The 16,704-nt window shown below is 38.5% G+C and overlaps 1 protein-coding gene across 1 annotated transcript in view; it reads left to right on the plus strand.

Annotated features, from left to right (window-relative positions):
* Window positions 1-4,037: 4,037 nt before the first annotated feature.
* The window catches only part of LOC135217368 (large ribosomal subunit protein uL29-like), a 44,364-nt gene continuing 31,697 nt past the window's right edge, over window positions 4,038-16,704 (plus strand). Inside the window, exon 1 of the mRNA XM_064253211.1 lies at window positions 4,038-4,175. Coding sequence (XP_064109281.1) covers window positions 4,173-4,175 — 3 coding nt within the window. The 5' untranslated portion in view covers window positions 4,038-4,172. The remainder of the gene's footprint in view (window positions 4,176-16,704) is intronic.

Consider the following 16,704-nt stretch of genomic DNA (forward strand, 5'->3'; position numbering starts at 1 on the left):
TGTGTACCGCCACTGAGGGGGATGATAGAGAAAGTATTCAGCTTGGTGGAGAGCAAATAAGGAGAGTTGATAAGTTTAAGTATTTGGGATCTTTTGTTAACGCTGGAGGAAGTATGGAAGAAGAAGTAAAACATCGGGTACAGGCAGGCTGGAACAACTGGAGAGCGGCCTCGGGAGTTCTTTGTGACAAAAGAGTGCCGCTTAGGTTAAAAGGAAAATTTCACAAGACGGTGGTAAGAACAGCAATGCTGTAATGGTACGGAAACAGCAAGCATGAGAAAAGCAGAGCAGAAGAAGATGGATGTGGCAGAAATGAGAATGCTTAGGTGATGTCTCGGGGTAACAAGAGTGGATAGGATCAGAAATGACTACATAAGGGGGTCAACAAAGGTGGTGGAAGTATCAAAGAAAGTGCAGGAGGGGAGGCTGAGATTGTATGGACACCTGTTGAGGAGAGATGAGGACCACGCTGGGAGACATACTATGGGGGTGGAGGTGCATGGAAGAAGAAAAAAGAGGGAGACCAAGAAAGAGATGGAAGGACTGTGTGAGAGGAGACTTACATGAGAAGGGAATTGATGAGGCAGAAGCACAAGATAGAAATAGATGGAAACGGCTCATCCGAAACGGCGACCCCATATAAAAATGGAACAAGCTGGGAAGAAGAAGATGTAAATGTGTATAATAACTTACTTTCAACTTTTGATATAATTTCTGTTGTTAACATATTTATTTATTTGTCTTATTTTATGTTTCACTATAGTCTTTTGTAAATATTTAAAACTAGGTATCTGGCAATTGTACTACCTTTCCGTCCTCATGACGTCACAAACCGCATGTAGGCTCATTTCGGTTATTTCCTACGGCTGCTCTGTGAGCAAGAGCCGTGCTGGCATAAAGCCAGCTTAATCTTAAACAACAACATACACAAGAGTTATACGGGCTGCTCTGTGAGCAAGAGCCCGTGCTGGCACAAGGCCAGCTTAATCTTAAACAACAACATACACAAGAATACGGGCTGCTCTGTGAGCAAGAGCCCGTGCTGGCACAAGGCCAGCTTAATCTTAAACAACAATAATACTCAAGGTCAGCTTAATAAAAAACAACAACTATTTGTATTTACGGGCTGCTCTGTGAGCAAGAGCCTGTGCTGACACGAGGTCAGCTTAATCAAAAACAACAACATATTTGTATCAGTACGCTTGATAACGTCAATACGTATAGGTTGACGAAACAGCTGTCGCGTTTTTTGTAAAAAAAAAAAAATACTGGAGTAAATGGAAGAACCCATTATGTGTCCATTAGTAACCTGAACAATGAAGTGAAGAAAATAATTAGAAAATATGAATCAATTTCAAAAAAGCTGGTAAACAGTGAAAAAGCCATTCTATTCAATGAATGTTGTATCCGTGAAAAATTGTGCCCTAGAAGTATTACATATATATAATATATATATATATATATATATATATATATATATATATATATATATATATATATATATATATATATAAATTTCAATAGTTTTTCCCTCACAACACCTGTGGAATATCTAAGCAAACCTGATAAGAAAAAAAGAAAAAAATACAAGTATAGTACTACCTACATCAATATTTATTCCCAGTCTTGTCAATTACTTATTGATTATATACCTCTTTTGCTCCCATCCCTAGCCTTTGATATTAAAACCCACATTGGAGTTAGAGGCGTTTTATTGTTTCACTATACACTATTATTATATCCGCTCAGTGGAATCCTATATAAATCCTATAATATGTATACTGCACCATAACCATTACTTATACTGTGATATGGCGCAGAAGTAAGTTTTCGAGAACCACTTAAGGATTTTATGATGGAAGTATTTGAGCTTGCAGGGAAGAAAGTGACTTGTTTGGCGTAGCCTCTAAATGGTTTTGAGATAAGAACACCTTATGTGTCTGTATATAGCTTTTCACAGTCCTTGTGGGTATATACAGACACATAAGGTGTTCTTATCTCAAAACCATTTAGAGGCTACGCCAAACAAGTCACTTTCTTCCCTGCAAGCTCAAATACTTCCATCATAAAATCCTTAAGTGGTTCTCGAAAACTTACTTCTGCGCCATATCACAGTATAAGTAATGGTTATGGTGCAGTATACATATTATAGGATTTATATAGGATTCCACTTACACATTAGCCTAAAATACCATCCTTAAGAATGGACAAACTACTATTTCACCTTTTACACGACGCACATGTTAATTTACTATTTTTCCTATGATTAACATTTCAGTCTAAACATATTCACTATTAATATGATATTCTTGATGTATTTAACCATACATGGAATAGACTCCGGATCCACAACACATTCAGATGGTCCAACGATTGTAAACACTTTACAAAAATGCAATTTCGTGTGATATTATTACTACACAAGTAGTATATACTTATAACGCTCGCTTTACCACTCTATAAACTATCAAACTGTGATCATTTCAAACGCACAGCGCACCTGATGTTACACTAAAACGTGGATGAAAACTATGATCATACCATTTTGACGGGACGGTTCTTTGATTGTATTGCCTTACCAGCCAATACAATCAAAGAACACTACTTGGTTCTGTCATGAATACTGGGATGATCAAGTAATTCCAAGGTAAATCTACCCCTTTGATAATTAATGTTCAACAAAGTATATCAGAAAAACACACACACATCACGAAAACGGTATCATTGTACTACACGAATTTCTTGAGACACAAACTATATAGAAGAATAAAGTACGTGTTCTACAAGATTCATGAATGTACAGTAAATATAAGAACATTCAGCTAAAGAGAGAGAGAGAGAGAGAGAGAGAGAGAGAGAGAGAGAGAGAGAGAGAGAGAGAGAGGTGTCTTTGCGGATAATTCATAAAAGTTATCTGTAAGAAACTTATTTTTCGTAATCTGTAAAAGCAAATCCTTCGGTGAAATTAGCAAAATCCAAGGGGGTTTCAAGTTTTCGCATTGGTCTAAGGTTAAAGGAGTATATATCTGTTACTGTTGAAGACATAATTCGGATGGCATTGTTTACTCTTCATTTCTCTTGATTGGCTGGACCTACATGAAGGCTGGTACTGACAGTTTTCTCCAGAACAGCATCTTTATCCAGCTACTGCTACATCTTTTATATATGACGTAGTTTGGCCTTGGTTACCATCTATTTTGCCTTGATCTGAGCCTTATCCAGTTGTTCTCTGAAGGCAGCTATTGCTTGTAACATCTGGGCATTTTATTTGTGTTACCCTTTTTTTACTTGTTACCTTTTTTTCTTCTTATTGCATGTTTTCTACAACATCGATATTGTATCAGTTACTGATTATCAACAAGGCTATAACTTTTATCTTTGTTCATAGTTAGATCTCATTCTAGTTTTAGTTCTAAAAGAATTTCTATGGCTTCTCCTATTTCTTCTAATCAATTTAATTTGAGTAGTCCGTCATCTAAAAGATCAAAATACCAAGATTTAGTTCATAAATCTAACCTTTGTATCTTTCATATCAGGAATATTGTGTCGACCCATTACACTCATATATAATGCCATTTGTTAAATTCAGTTCATCTTGTTCTCTACTACTGTGAAGAGGGGTTGTTGCAACATTTGTATATATCTTTTCACCTGTATTCATAACATTATATGTGGTCTGTATTTGATTACGATATCAACAAGTTTTCATTCTAGTGGTGCCTTAATTGAGTGTAAGTTCCAGTCCTGGTCTGAGGCATTGTCTTTGCAACGCAACGTCCTCTTGACAAGTAATTAAAGATAGGATGAAGTGCATGAAATGGTATATAAAAAACCTATTGCTCTTATATACGTATGGCATGTACGAAAAATTTATTTTTATTAAAAAAATCTTCTCCAACGCATTTTCGGGGTTTTGCACAGCTAACACCGAAATTTGTTATGAGAGTTGTTTTTACAAAACAAAAGGTTTTATCAGTATTCAGAAGTTCCTACTAATTTATACGTTACGAAATAAACAAAGCTATCGCAAATTAGTTATTTCGGCATTTTTTTTATTCATAAAAGGAAAATAGCCTGCAGATGCGCATGGCTCTCTTCAGTTGTTTACTCTTGTTTTTCTAGTTCAAGACGTCGTGTGCCACCGCTCTTTCTACAAGCACCGTCCCGTCAAAATGGTATGATCATAGTTTTCATCCACGTTTTAGTGTAACATCAGGTGCGCTGTGCGTTTGAAATTATCACAGTTTGATAGTTTATAGAGTGGTAAAGCGAGCGTTATAAGTATATACTACTTGTGTAGTAATAATATTACACGAAATTGCATTTTTGTAAAGTGTTTACAATCGTTGGACCATCTGAATGTGTTGTGGATCCGGAGTCTATTCCATGTATGGTTAAATACATCAAGAATATCATATTAATAGTGAATATGTTTAGACTGAAATGTTAATCATAGGAAAAATAGTAAATTAACATGTGCGTCGTGTAAAAGGTGAAATAGTAGTTTGTCCATTCTTAAGGATGGTATTTTAGGCTAATGTGTAAGTTCCCAGCTTAGACTTGCATACATCAGTGTCTTCCCTTCCATTAATTTGGTTGTTTTGTCACATGGGTAGACTAATCCTAAGCCTGAGTTTGTAATCGTGAGGTATTTATTGACTAAAATCTACATTTAGGGTAAACAACCGCGGACGATCCATCGTCATCGCGCTGGTCAGACCTTATTCACTCGATATTTGATGAAACAAGAATACAATTACATGTAGATCTAGGGTACTTTGCAGTTGCGGTTTTGGTAGAACTATGGTACTTATCCGCGGCGGCCTAGACTGTGGCAGTTGCTGATTTTCTATGTAGTTTTACCTATTGAACATGAATTTTAGGTAGGGGGGGGAAACACCAGCGACTACCAACCCTTATCACGGTGGACAGGTCTTATTCACTTGATATTTAAATGGTGAAACAAGAATACAATTACAACTCCAAGCATACCATTCAAAAGATTGAAGTTTCGTCAACATAATGTGATATATGAAAGCCCCATACGAACTAAAGTAAGCATGTGACGCTCTTCGTAAAATATGTTTTCAAGGCAGTTTTGAAATCCAATATGGCGGCTACCGTGTGGATGTACAGGTTCTGATCAGTGACGACAACCATCTTTCCCAGCCTTCCCAGCACTCATTTGAACAATGTTAGCGAATATAGGGTAGAATAGGGTAGATCATCACAGCAGGCCAAGCAGGCCACCTCACCATCAATGCAAGCCACCCTCCGAAAAAGTACATTATAACGCGTCCTGACACCCGAGATGGGCATCATTCCGCGACTTGTTGTTGGTGAGACGGAGCTAAAGACCTCTACTCTCCTTTCGAAGTAGGGTAGATCTCACAGGCAGGCCAAGCAGGCACCCTACCATCAATGCAAGCCACCCTCCGAAAAAGTACATTATAACCGTCCTGACACCCGAGATGGGCATCAGTCGCGACTTGTTGTTGTGAGAAACGGAGCTAAAGACCTCTACTCTCCTTTCGAAGTAAGTATTTTTCTCCAAAGTTTAGAAATTAAGGCCAAATTTTAAGATTTAAACAGAGGGTACTGAAAAACGGTCTCAAACGTAGTGCAAATCTCACCAAAACGCGTTCAACATTTTTACTTACAACTCGAGGTATTTAGAAGATTGACGCCATCTCGATGTTTACGGAGTAGCTTGTGTCAATAAACTAACCATTTCCTGTGATAAATCCGCACACCACTTGTACCCACAGACGCTGGAGCACTTTTATCACAACAATCGAAACACGATTTCTCATCAACAACAAGCCAGGCGTAAACAGCTGTTGGGGTAGAAGATGACGAGAAGCGTGCTCTTGGCTAATTTTTAAATAAGTAGTAAAACATCAATATTTTACATATTTATGATGATTAATTTGAAAATATTCGTTATTGAAAAAGTAACTCGACTCTGACTCAAATTTAGTAATTATTTTTCTGAATTAGAACGTTCTTTCAAGTTCTGTATTATGACGTCACGACATCTTGACTTTCGTACCTATTGTAAATAATTGCTATACTCAACTGTCATTGCAGAACAGTTTACCAGTTAGGGGGAAAACATCAGTACAGGCCAACCCTCATCACGGTAGACGGGTCTTATTCACTCGATATTTAATTGGTGACATGAATACAATTGCAACTCTAAGCATACCATTTAAAAGACTGAAGTTTCGTCAACATATTGTGATATATGAAAGCCCCATACACTAAATAAGCATGTGAGCTCTTCGTAAAATATGTTTTCAAGGCAGTTTTGAAATCCAATATGGCGGCTACGTTTTTCATGGACGGTTCTCATCGTGAACGGACCCCACATCTTTCCCCAGCCTTCCCAGCACTCATTTGAACAATGTTAGCGTATGTATGTAACGTTTATTGATCTTACTCAAGATTGCAGTTGTAATCAGCACAATAAAACAACATTTTTTGTTGCCTATATTGTGAAAGTATGAAACTTGTTATTCCCGGGGTTGGTTTATGGTTGGAACTGAATTCATTCTTACCTTGTAATCGGCGGTTTTTTATCCTTACTGCCATCACAACTGAAACTCCACAGTGCTTATTTGATTGTTATTATACACATTTTGGTCTCAGTTCACTCCACATTGCACTTTAAACCCGTTGCTGTTCCTGGTTTCTAAGCGCGCGCGCCATAAACACAATTACAAACAGCAGACGACGACAGACGACGAAACTGCAAAGTTTTATTACCCTAAACTGTTTACTTTACTCGTTATTTAGTTTAAATTTACATTGTTATTTAAAAATTTTGATTTAATTCATGTATATTACCCTTTTTTTGCAACCAAATTACCCCGAAAAATTACAGATATTTCTAACGTAGATAAAATCAAATGTTTCTAACGTTTTCGTACATCTGGCTGCCGAAAACCATAGAGGAACGAATACGGAAAAGTGCATAGAGGAAAGACTACTTTTTTTTTTTTTTTTGCTTTTTTGTTTTTGCTAGCACTTTTCATTGATTTCAGTCTTTATTAGTATTTTGAATTTCTTAAATAATCGTATGCCAGAAATAAATGTAACCTTTAATGTTTGCATGCTTTAATGTTTGCATGCTAAGAATGGCAAAATCATCGTTGCCACATTAGTGGAGGCTTCACACATACGCCGTTCCATTATTATAAACTGTTTCCATGAATTCTAGTTGTCATAGTATGCAATAATGATAAAATTGCTTTAATATTTATGTATATATACTTCCAATACATAGCCTAATTTCACCAATTTCAACGTTTTGTTTATAGTCTTATACCCGGTGGAGGGTAAGCACATACCGATTGGACCACAGTGAATGTCCCTTCCTATTCCGTCCTCTCTCTCTCTCTCTTCTTCTCTCTCTCTCTCTCTCTCTCTCTCTCTCTCTCTCTCTCTCTCTCTCTCTCATCTTTTTTAAATTTTACATACCTATGTCCTGCTTAACTATTTTGCGAGCACTAGTAGATGCACCTACATTCATCATTACGACTGAATTAAAAACTTGAAAGTATTTAATTAATGCTATACAAGTATGAAATATATTTTCTTGTTCATTTTTCGAATTACGATAAAAGAAACAGAGAGAGAGAGAGAGAGAGAGTTGAGTGGATCAGTGTATAAATATATCGGTCAATGGGCAGGTAACAACCGAGTGAATCGTTAGATATATCCACCAATGTAAACTACTACTTATTAGATAGATAGATGGAAAATCATAGAAATAAGTTTAAACTGCAACAACTTTCAGAGAGAGAGAAGGGAAGGTGAAGGAAGGAAGAAGGACAGGGTGGCGGTGGAGGTGGGGGGAGAGGGTAGGTGGAGCTGTTTACTGGTTGTGTTCCTATCCATTTCTGGATAATGGAGTTTTTGGTCTATTAGTTACAAGGACAAGTGTAGTTATTCTTTACGATTAGTGATTCACGATACCCTTATAAATTACGGCACTGGGGTAATGCACTAAAGAAAAATCTCGCTCTGTTACGAGTGTTCGTTACAGAAATAGGTATTGCCCAAAAACGTGCTTGCACTGTCTCTGAAACCCATAGTAGACATGCTGCTTAGTTTGTCAATCAAGTTTTTATAACCAAGTATTTTTTACAAGCTAGCTATTGAATAAATTTGTATTTTTCTCAGTCAAAACATATGCCCCTCAATGCTAACTTTCCTCTTTTAACGACTTTCTGGTCATTGCAAATTCGGCCCCATAATTTCTTATGGTGCGAAAACAGACAGAGGCCATGGACCGAAAAACGATTGCGTCACACTACGGCGATAATCCAGCAGTAAAACATCTTCATATATCCAAAAAGTAAATAATAAAGATATATATGCGCATTACGATTATAAACAATTACATGTATAGCTGATAACAATCTGCATGAATAACTGGTAAACTGTTCTGCAATGACAGTTGAGTATAGCAATTATTTACAATAGGTACGAAAGTCAAGATGTCGTGACGTCATAATACACCTACCCTCTCCCCAACCCCCCCCCCCCCCCCCTTTCCACCGCCATCCCATTTTTCTTCTTTGTTCCTCCGCCTTCCTTTCTCTCTCGTCTCTCTCTCTCTCCTCTCTCTCTCTCTCTCTCTCCTCTCTCTCTCTCATCTCTTCTCTCTTTCTCTCTCTCTCTCTCTCTGTTGCCATTCGATATGTGTTGACCCACCCCCCCCTCCAAACTGGGTATAAGACTACACACAAAAAAACAAAAACGTTGAAATTGGTGAAATTAGGCTATGTATTGGAAGTATATATACATAAATATTAAAGCAATTTTATCATTATTGCATTACTATGACAACTAGAATTCATGGAAACAGTTTATAACCTGTTTAAGCGTCACCCACGTAATAATACGTTTTACCGCGATCTACTCGTAGCGCCTTCAACGGGATATTACGTTCAAGACTTTAACTGTGCTTGTCAAGCCGTCAGCCCCGTAATAATACGTTTACTCGTATAGAAAGTGTAGGAACATCATTTGGTAACACTCAGCACATGGGAAACTTATTTCCAGCCTGGCAACTCTTTCCTGGTGGTCGCTTATGCTAGAAAAAACTGCCTGTCCCTGTTGGTTTTCTTTAATACGCTTCGGGCGTTTATCGAGACAAATTGGATTTCGCGTCTTTCACAATGAATGTCCAAAGAGGAGGCATATTTCTTTAGGTGAGATCAATCAAATACTAGATGAGGAGTGTGATATTGATAACCTATTTGATGATGAGAGCTCTAGTTTCTGAATCCTCCAGTGATGATACAAACTTTTCTTCCATTGCGGGAGTGAAGATGACTTTTCTTTGCCGAGTGACTGGACTGAGAGAGAGAGAGAGAGAGAGAGAGAGAGAGAGAGAGAGAGAGAGAGAGAGAGAGAGAGAGAGAGAAAATATTTCCTACAGTTAATTACAGTATGAATAACAAGCATAAAAATCAATATTAACTTTGAAAAACTATCATCAGTGCTATGATCGCTGATTACAAAAAAAAGCGTGACGTACGTTAGCAGCGAGCTCATCAGGGGCGGACGCTTGACAGGATAATGGAACGGCGTATGTGTGAAGCCTCCACTAATGTGGCAACGATGATTTTGCCATTCTTAGCATGCAAACATTAAAGCATGCAAACATTAAAGGTTACATTTATTTCTGGCATACGATTATTTAAGAAATTCAAAATACTAATAAAAGACTGAAATCAATGAAAAGTGCTAGCAAAAACAAAAAAGCAAAAAAAAAAAAAAAACAAAAAAAAGTAGTCGTTCCTCTATGCACTTTTCCGTATTCGTTCCTCTATGGTTTTCGGCAGCCAGATGTACGAAAAAGTTAGAAACATTTGATTTTATCTACGTTTAGAATATCTGTAATTTTTCGGGGTAATTTGGTTGCAAAAAACATATAATATACATGAATTAAATCAAAAATTTTAAATAACAATGTAAATTTAAACTAAATAACGAGTAAAGTAAACAGTTTAGGGAATAAAACTTTGCAGTTTCGTCGTCTGTCTCCGTCGTCTGTCGTCGTCTGCTGTTTTTTTAATTGTGTTTATGGCACGCGCGCTTAAAAACCAGGAACAGCAACGGGTTTAAATTTGTGCAATGTGGAGTGAACTGAGACCAAAATGTGTATAATAACAATCAAATAAGCACTGTGGAGCTTCAGTTGTGATGGAGCAGTAAGGATAAAAATCGCCGATTACAAGGTAAGAATGAATTCAGTTCCAACCATAACCCCGGGAATAATAACAAGTTTCATACTTTCACTAATATAGGCAACAAAATGTTGTTTTATTGTGCTGATTACAACTGCAATCTTGAGTAAGATCAATAAACGTTACATACATACGCTAACATTGTTCAAATGAGTGCTGGGAAGGGGCTGGGGAAAGATGGTGTCCGTCACTGATGAGAACCGTCCATGAAAAACGTAGCCGCCATATTGGATTTCAAAACTGCCTTGAAAACATATTTTACTAGAAGAGCTCACATGCTTATTTTAGTTCGTATGGGGCTTTCATCTATATCACAATATGTTGACGAAACTTCAGTCTTTTAAATGGTATGCTTAGAGTTGCAATTGTATTCATGTTTCACCAATTAAATATCGAGTGAATAAGACCCGTCTACCGTGATGTGGGTTGGCCTGTTGTGATGTTTTCTTCCTATCACAGCAGGCCAAGCAGGCCACCTATAATCAACGCTAGCCACCCTCCGAAAAAGTACATTATAACGCGTCCTGACTACCCAGATGGGCATCAGTCGCGACTTGTTGTTGGTGAAAAGAAAACTGAGCTAAAGACCCTCTACTCTCTTTTCGAAGTAAGTATTTTTCTCCAAAGTTAGAAATTAAGCCAAATTTTAAGATTTAAAACCCCGAGGGTACTGAAATGGCGCCCTCCCCCCACTTGGCAGTGGAAATCTCACCAAAACGCTTCATTAAATTTTTACTTACAACTAAAAATGTTTTTCGAAGATTGATGGCGATCTCGATGTTTACGGAGTCGCTTGGTGTCAAAAAACAAACTTTCCATTTCCTGTGATAAATCCGCACACCACTTGTACCCACAGACGCTGGAGCACTTTTATCACAACAATCGAACACGGTTTCTCACCAACAACAAGCCAGGAGTAAACAGCTGTTTTGGTAGAATGACGACGAGAAGCGTGCTCTTAGCTAATTTTTAAATAAAGTAGTAAAACATCAATATTTACATATTTTATGATGATTTAATTTGAAAATATTCGTTATTGAAAAAGTAACTCGACTCTGACTCAAATTTAAGTAATTATTTTTATGAATTAGAAACGTTCTTTTAAGTTCTGTATTATGACGTCACGACATCTTGACTTTCGTACTATTGTAAATAATTGCTATAACTCAACTGCCATTGCGAACAAAGTTTACCAGTTATTCATGTAGAATTGGGAGCCACTACAGATCCTGGGACGAGCGATTTTCGCGGGAAAAATATCTGAGAATAAACGTTTATTGCCCTTTTTTTGTAATTGCCCCAGTAAAAAAAAAAAGCCCTAAAAAACATCAAACGGTAATGGGGGGACCCATTGGGAAACCTGGGTTTTTTGGGTGGGGGAAGCGGCGAACGTAACTCAATTCCCGTTATGAGGCCCAGAAACTGTGACACTTAATGCAAAAATTTGACCCCCTTACTCGCATTCAAGGTTGACGTAGGCTAGGCTGGGCTAAGACCACTTACATTGCAAAACTTTAGAACGGCTAGCCTACATGTAAAACTTCTGACTAGCTACCACTAACGACATAGGCTCCGAAACCCCCTTACTCTGCATTTCAAGGTTGAACGTAGCTAGGCTATCTACACTAACCGACATTATATATCCGCATTTTTAAAGATTCTTGGCAGGGCGAAGACATGTTCTGGCAAGAGGTTAATATTGCGCTGCGCGCGCTAACCACAGAGCTTACATAGGCCGCGGCGGAACTGCGCTACGCGCCTTATCCGCATTTTTAAAGATTCTTGCAGGCGAGACTGTTCTGGCAAGAGGTAATATTGCGCTGCGCGCGCTAACCACAGAGCTTACAGTAGGCCGTGGCGGAACGGCGCTACGCGCCTTATCCGCATTTTTAAAGATTCTTGGCAGGCGAGACATGTTCTGCAAGAGGTAATATTGCGCTGACGCGCTAACCACAGAGGTTACAGTGAATTAGCCACATACATACAAAAAAACCACGACTAGCCTATTTCTCCCTCTCCCCACCATAACTGGAACATTGAACACTTCATCGTTCGTCACGGCCTTACTGTTCGAACTAACCGAAACAGTACTGTTCGAACACGTGCTTCGGTACTGCTTCGAACTAAGCCCAAACACTAGTTTTAAGGCTAACAAACATTAATATACACTTACCTTATTCACATTCAAAGTCGCTGCTGTCTGACGACCATGAAGGGGTAGAAGGAAGGCATCAGTCTCGGCCTCTTTGGAAACGGGTGAGGGATCCGTGTCTCGTTGGTAGTAAGGGTCCTGGCCTTATTGTTTCGGGCGGGAAAATCCAATTTTGAGATGGGGAGTGTCGGGCGGCTTTTGAGCCGGTAGATACGTTTGATTAATTTCAGGAACGCCCCGCGAAATGGACACGGAACATCTTGTAGATACCGCTTCTGGATACAGTATGTAGAAAAAATAGCTTATGTAAAGTTCTTTCTGCGTACCGTGTCTCGTAGCGCGCTCCGTTTAAGGACATGCCACTGCGATTCTATAGTGTTCGTGTGTACATTCGGGTCGTCAGGGCTAACAAAGTTAACGCTGTGTTCACGACATTTATGCGCAAAATAATGATCCCGGACTTTGCTGTACGACTTCCAGCAATCAAGAATATGATTGTGTTTCTGGAGTAGTTTCAAGCAACACCGGGAATCAGAGTTTCGGCAGATCGGTCGGAACCACCTGAAAAAAGGTCTCGGGTGTCTCCGGTCAATGCCACCGAACACCCAAGATCCGTCTACTTTTTCGGCCACGGTTGTACTTCCGTTTCCCAAATTTAGATTCGTCGATCTCAACAATATGACCAGGACCACCGATTTTTCTTATATAGCACACAGGGATTTGGCAACATACGTACATCTCTACAAAAATTATACCAATCGCCCATGGGTGTTCGGCGCTAAGGGCATAATCAAAATCTGTGACAACACACTGTGGGATCTTCTTTTGTGAAGCAAAATATTAATATAATAATGTCTCAAGAGACAAACGTACTTTTCAAAAAAAACGATCCGTTGCCGAACTGATACCTTTTCTTACCACACTTACTGTTTGTACATCGCCACATGTATATCGGCTTGGCCCGTGGCCTCGCTAGTCCCATGTTTCATGAATCGTCGGTTTCTTCTGTGTGCATGATGTGCATTCCCCCGAATAGTCCCCCAAGTAGCCCTTCCCTATATAGCCCACTTCATAAATTCGTCCGTGTTTTTCTTAAAAACTCGAATAAGGATACCCAATATACAATGTGTATATTGATCAAACTGGTCAGCAGTAAACACTTTTCGGAAACAATACGGAATGAGTTCTATCCATGGCGGCGTGTAGAACGGAAAGGCAAATTTTGTGACTGCAGGTATGATTGTCTGATTCATATTCATGGACACTATGGTTGGAGGAAGTAATCCATGTGCCTTTGGGAATGACCTGGGTCAACCTGATACAGGATTGGTTTGGTTTAAATTTCCCGCGTTGGTGGGCGGGCCGACGTACAGCACCTGTCGCGGCCACTCAAGAACTACGGGAGCTCGGACCGCCGTGTCAGCCTTCACATCAATTGGGTACTTTGAAAAATATTAGTTTTCACGGGAAATATCGGCGGATGGTATTTTGGGCGTAAAAATAGTCGGAGAATGACTTTTCTGGTATATATTGGAATTCTGGACAACTTTTATTCTATGCATTTTGTTATTTGGAGTAATGGTTCTGGAATTGTCAGATCTGTCCCCGGATCTGCAAACTCCCGCAGATTGTTATCAGCTATACCTGTAATTGTTAATAATCGTAATGCGCATATATATCTTTATTATTTTACTTTTTGGATATATGAAGATGTTTTACTGCTGGATTATCGCCGTAGTGTGACGCAATCGTTTTCGTCCATGGGCCTCTTGTCTGTTTTCGCACCATAAGAAATTAATGGGGCCGAATTTGCAATGACCAGAAAGGTCGTTAAAAGAGGAAAGTAGCATTGAGGGGCATATGTTTTTGACTGAGAAAAATACAAATTTATTCAATAGCTAGCTTGTAAAAAAAATACTGGTTATAAAAACTTGATTTGACAAACTAAGCAGCATGTCTACTATGGGTTTCAGAGACAGTGCAAGCACGTTTTTGGCAATACTATTTCTGTAATGAACACTCGTAACAGAACGAGGATTTTGCTATAGTGGCATTACACCCAGTGCCGTAATTTATAAGGTATCGTTAAATCACTAATCGTAAAGAATAACCACTTTGTCCTTGTACAAGAGTCAAAAACCCCATTATGCAGAAATGGATACGAACACGCGTATAAAGCTCCACCTACCCTCTCCCCCCCCCCCCCCTCCACCGCCATCCCTTTTCTTCTTCGTTCCTCCGCCTTCCTTTCTCTCTCTCTCTCTTCTCTCTCTCTCTCTGTGCCATTCGGTATGTGTTGACCCTCCAAACTGGGTATAAGACTACACACAAAACGTTGAAATTGGTGAAATTAGGCTATGTATTGGAAGTATATATACATAAATATTAAAGCAATTTTATCATTATGCATTACTATGACAACTAGAATTCATGGAAACAGTTTATAATAATGGAACGGCGTATGTATGAAGCCTCCACTAATGTGGCAACGATGATTTTGCCATTCTTAGCATGCAAACATTAAAGGTTACATTTATTTCTGGCATACGATTATTAAAGAAATTCAAAATACTAATAAAGACTGAAATCAATGAAAAGTGCTAGCAAAAAAAAAAGCAAAAAAACAAAAAAAAAAAAAAAAAAAACTTAGTCGTTCCTCTGCACTTTTCCGTATTCGTTCCTCTATGGTTTTCGGCAGCCAGATGTACGAAACGTTAGAAACATTTGATTTTATCTACTTTAGAAATATCTGTAATTTTTTCGGGGTGTAATTTGGTTGCACGTGATAATATACATGAATTAAATTAAAATTTTTAAATAACAAAGTAAATTTAAACTGAATAACGAGTAAAGTAAACAGTTTAGGGAATAAAACTTTGCAGTTTCGTCTGTCGTCGTCTGCTGTTCGTAATTGTGTTTTATGGCGCGCGCGCTTAGAAACCAGGAACAGCAACGGGTTAAAGTGCAATGTGGAGTGAATCTGATACAAAATGTGTATAATAACAATCAAATAAGCACTGTGGAGTTTCAGTTGTGATGGCAGTAAGGATAAAAACCGCCGATTAACAAGGTAAGAATGAATTCAGTTCCAACCATAACCCCCCGGAATAACCAGTTTCATACTTTCCACTAATATAGGCAAGGCAAAATGTTGTTTTATTGTGCTGATTACAACTGCAATCTTGAGTAAGATCAATAAACGTTACATACAACGCTAACATTGTTCAAAATGAGTGCTGGGAAGCCTGGGGAAAGATGGTGGCCGTCACTGATGAGAACCGTCCATGCAAAAACGTAGCCGCCATATTGGATTTCAAACTGCCTTGCAAAACATTTTAGCGAAGAGCTCGCATGCCTTATTTTAGGTCGTATGGGGCTTTCATATATCACAATATGTTGACGAAACTTCAGTCTTTTAAATGGTATGCTTAGAGTTGCAATTGTATTCATGTTTCACCAATTAAATAGGGAGTGAATAAGACCCGTCACCGTGATGAGGGTTGGCCTGTCGTCATATTCTACCCTATGTAACGTTTATTGATCTTACTCAAGATTGCAGTTGTAATCAGCACAATAATACAACATTTTGTTGCCTATATTACTGAAAGTGAAACTTTTTATTCCCGGGTCATGGTTTGAACTGAATTCATTTTACCTTGTAATCAGTGGTTTTTATCCTTACTGCCATCACAACTGAAACTCCACAGTGCTTATTTGATTGTTATTATACACATTTTGGTCTCCACATTGCACTTTAAACAATCCAATGTTTCTAACCTTTTCGTATATCTGGCAGCCGAAAACCATAGAGGAACGACTATGGATAAGTGGATTAGGTATAGGGTAAAACACCACGGCAGGCCAAACAGGCCACCTACAATCAACGCTTGCCACCCTCCGAAAAAGTACATTATAACGCGTCTTGACACCGGAGATGGGCATCAGTCGCGACTTGTTGTTGGTGAGAAACGGAGCTAAAGACCTCTACTCTCCTTTCGAAGTAGTAAGTATTTTCTCCAAAGTTAGAAATTAAGGCCAAATTTTAAGATTTAAACAGAGGGTACTGAAAATTGTCTCATGTAGAGCAAATCTCACCAAAACGCGTTCAACATTTTTACTTATTTCAAGTTGTAAGTAAAAATGTTGAACGCGATTTGGTGAGATTTGGACTGCTGTGTACACCCTCTTCACTACCCTCTGTTTAAATCTTAAAATTTGTCCTTAATTTTTAACTTTGGAGAAAATACTTACTTCAAAAGGAGAGTAGAGGTCTTTAGCTCCGTTTCTCAC

This window comes from Macrobrachium nipponense, chromosome 7 (assembly GCF_015104395.2).
Source record: "Macrobrachium nipponense isolate FS-2020 chromosome 7, ASM1510439v2, whole genome shotgun sequence".
NCBI lineage: Eukaryota > Metazoa > Arthropoda > Malacostraca > Decapoda > Palaemonidae > Macrobrachium > Macrobrachium nipponense.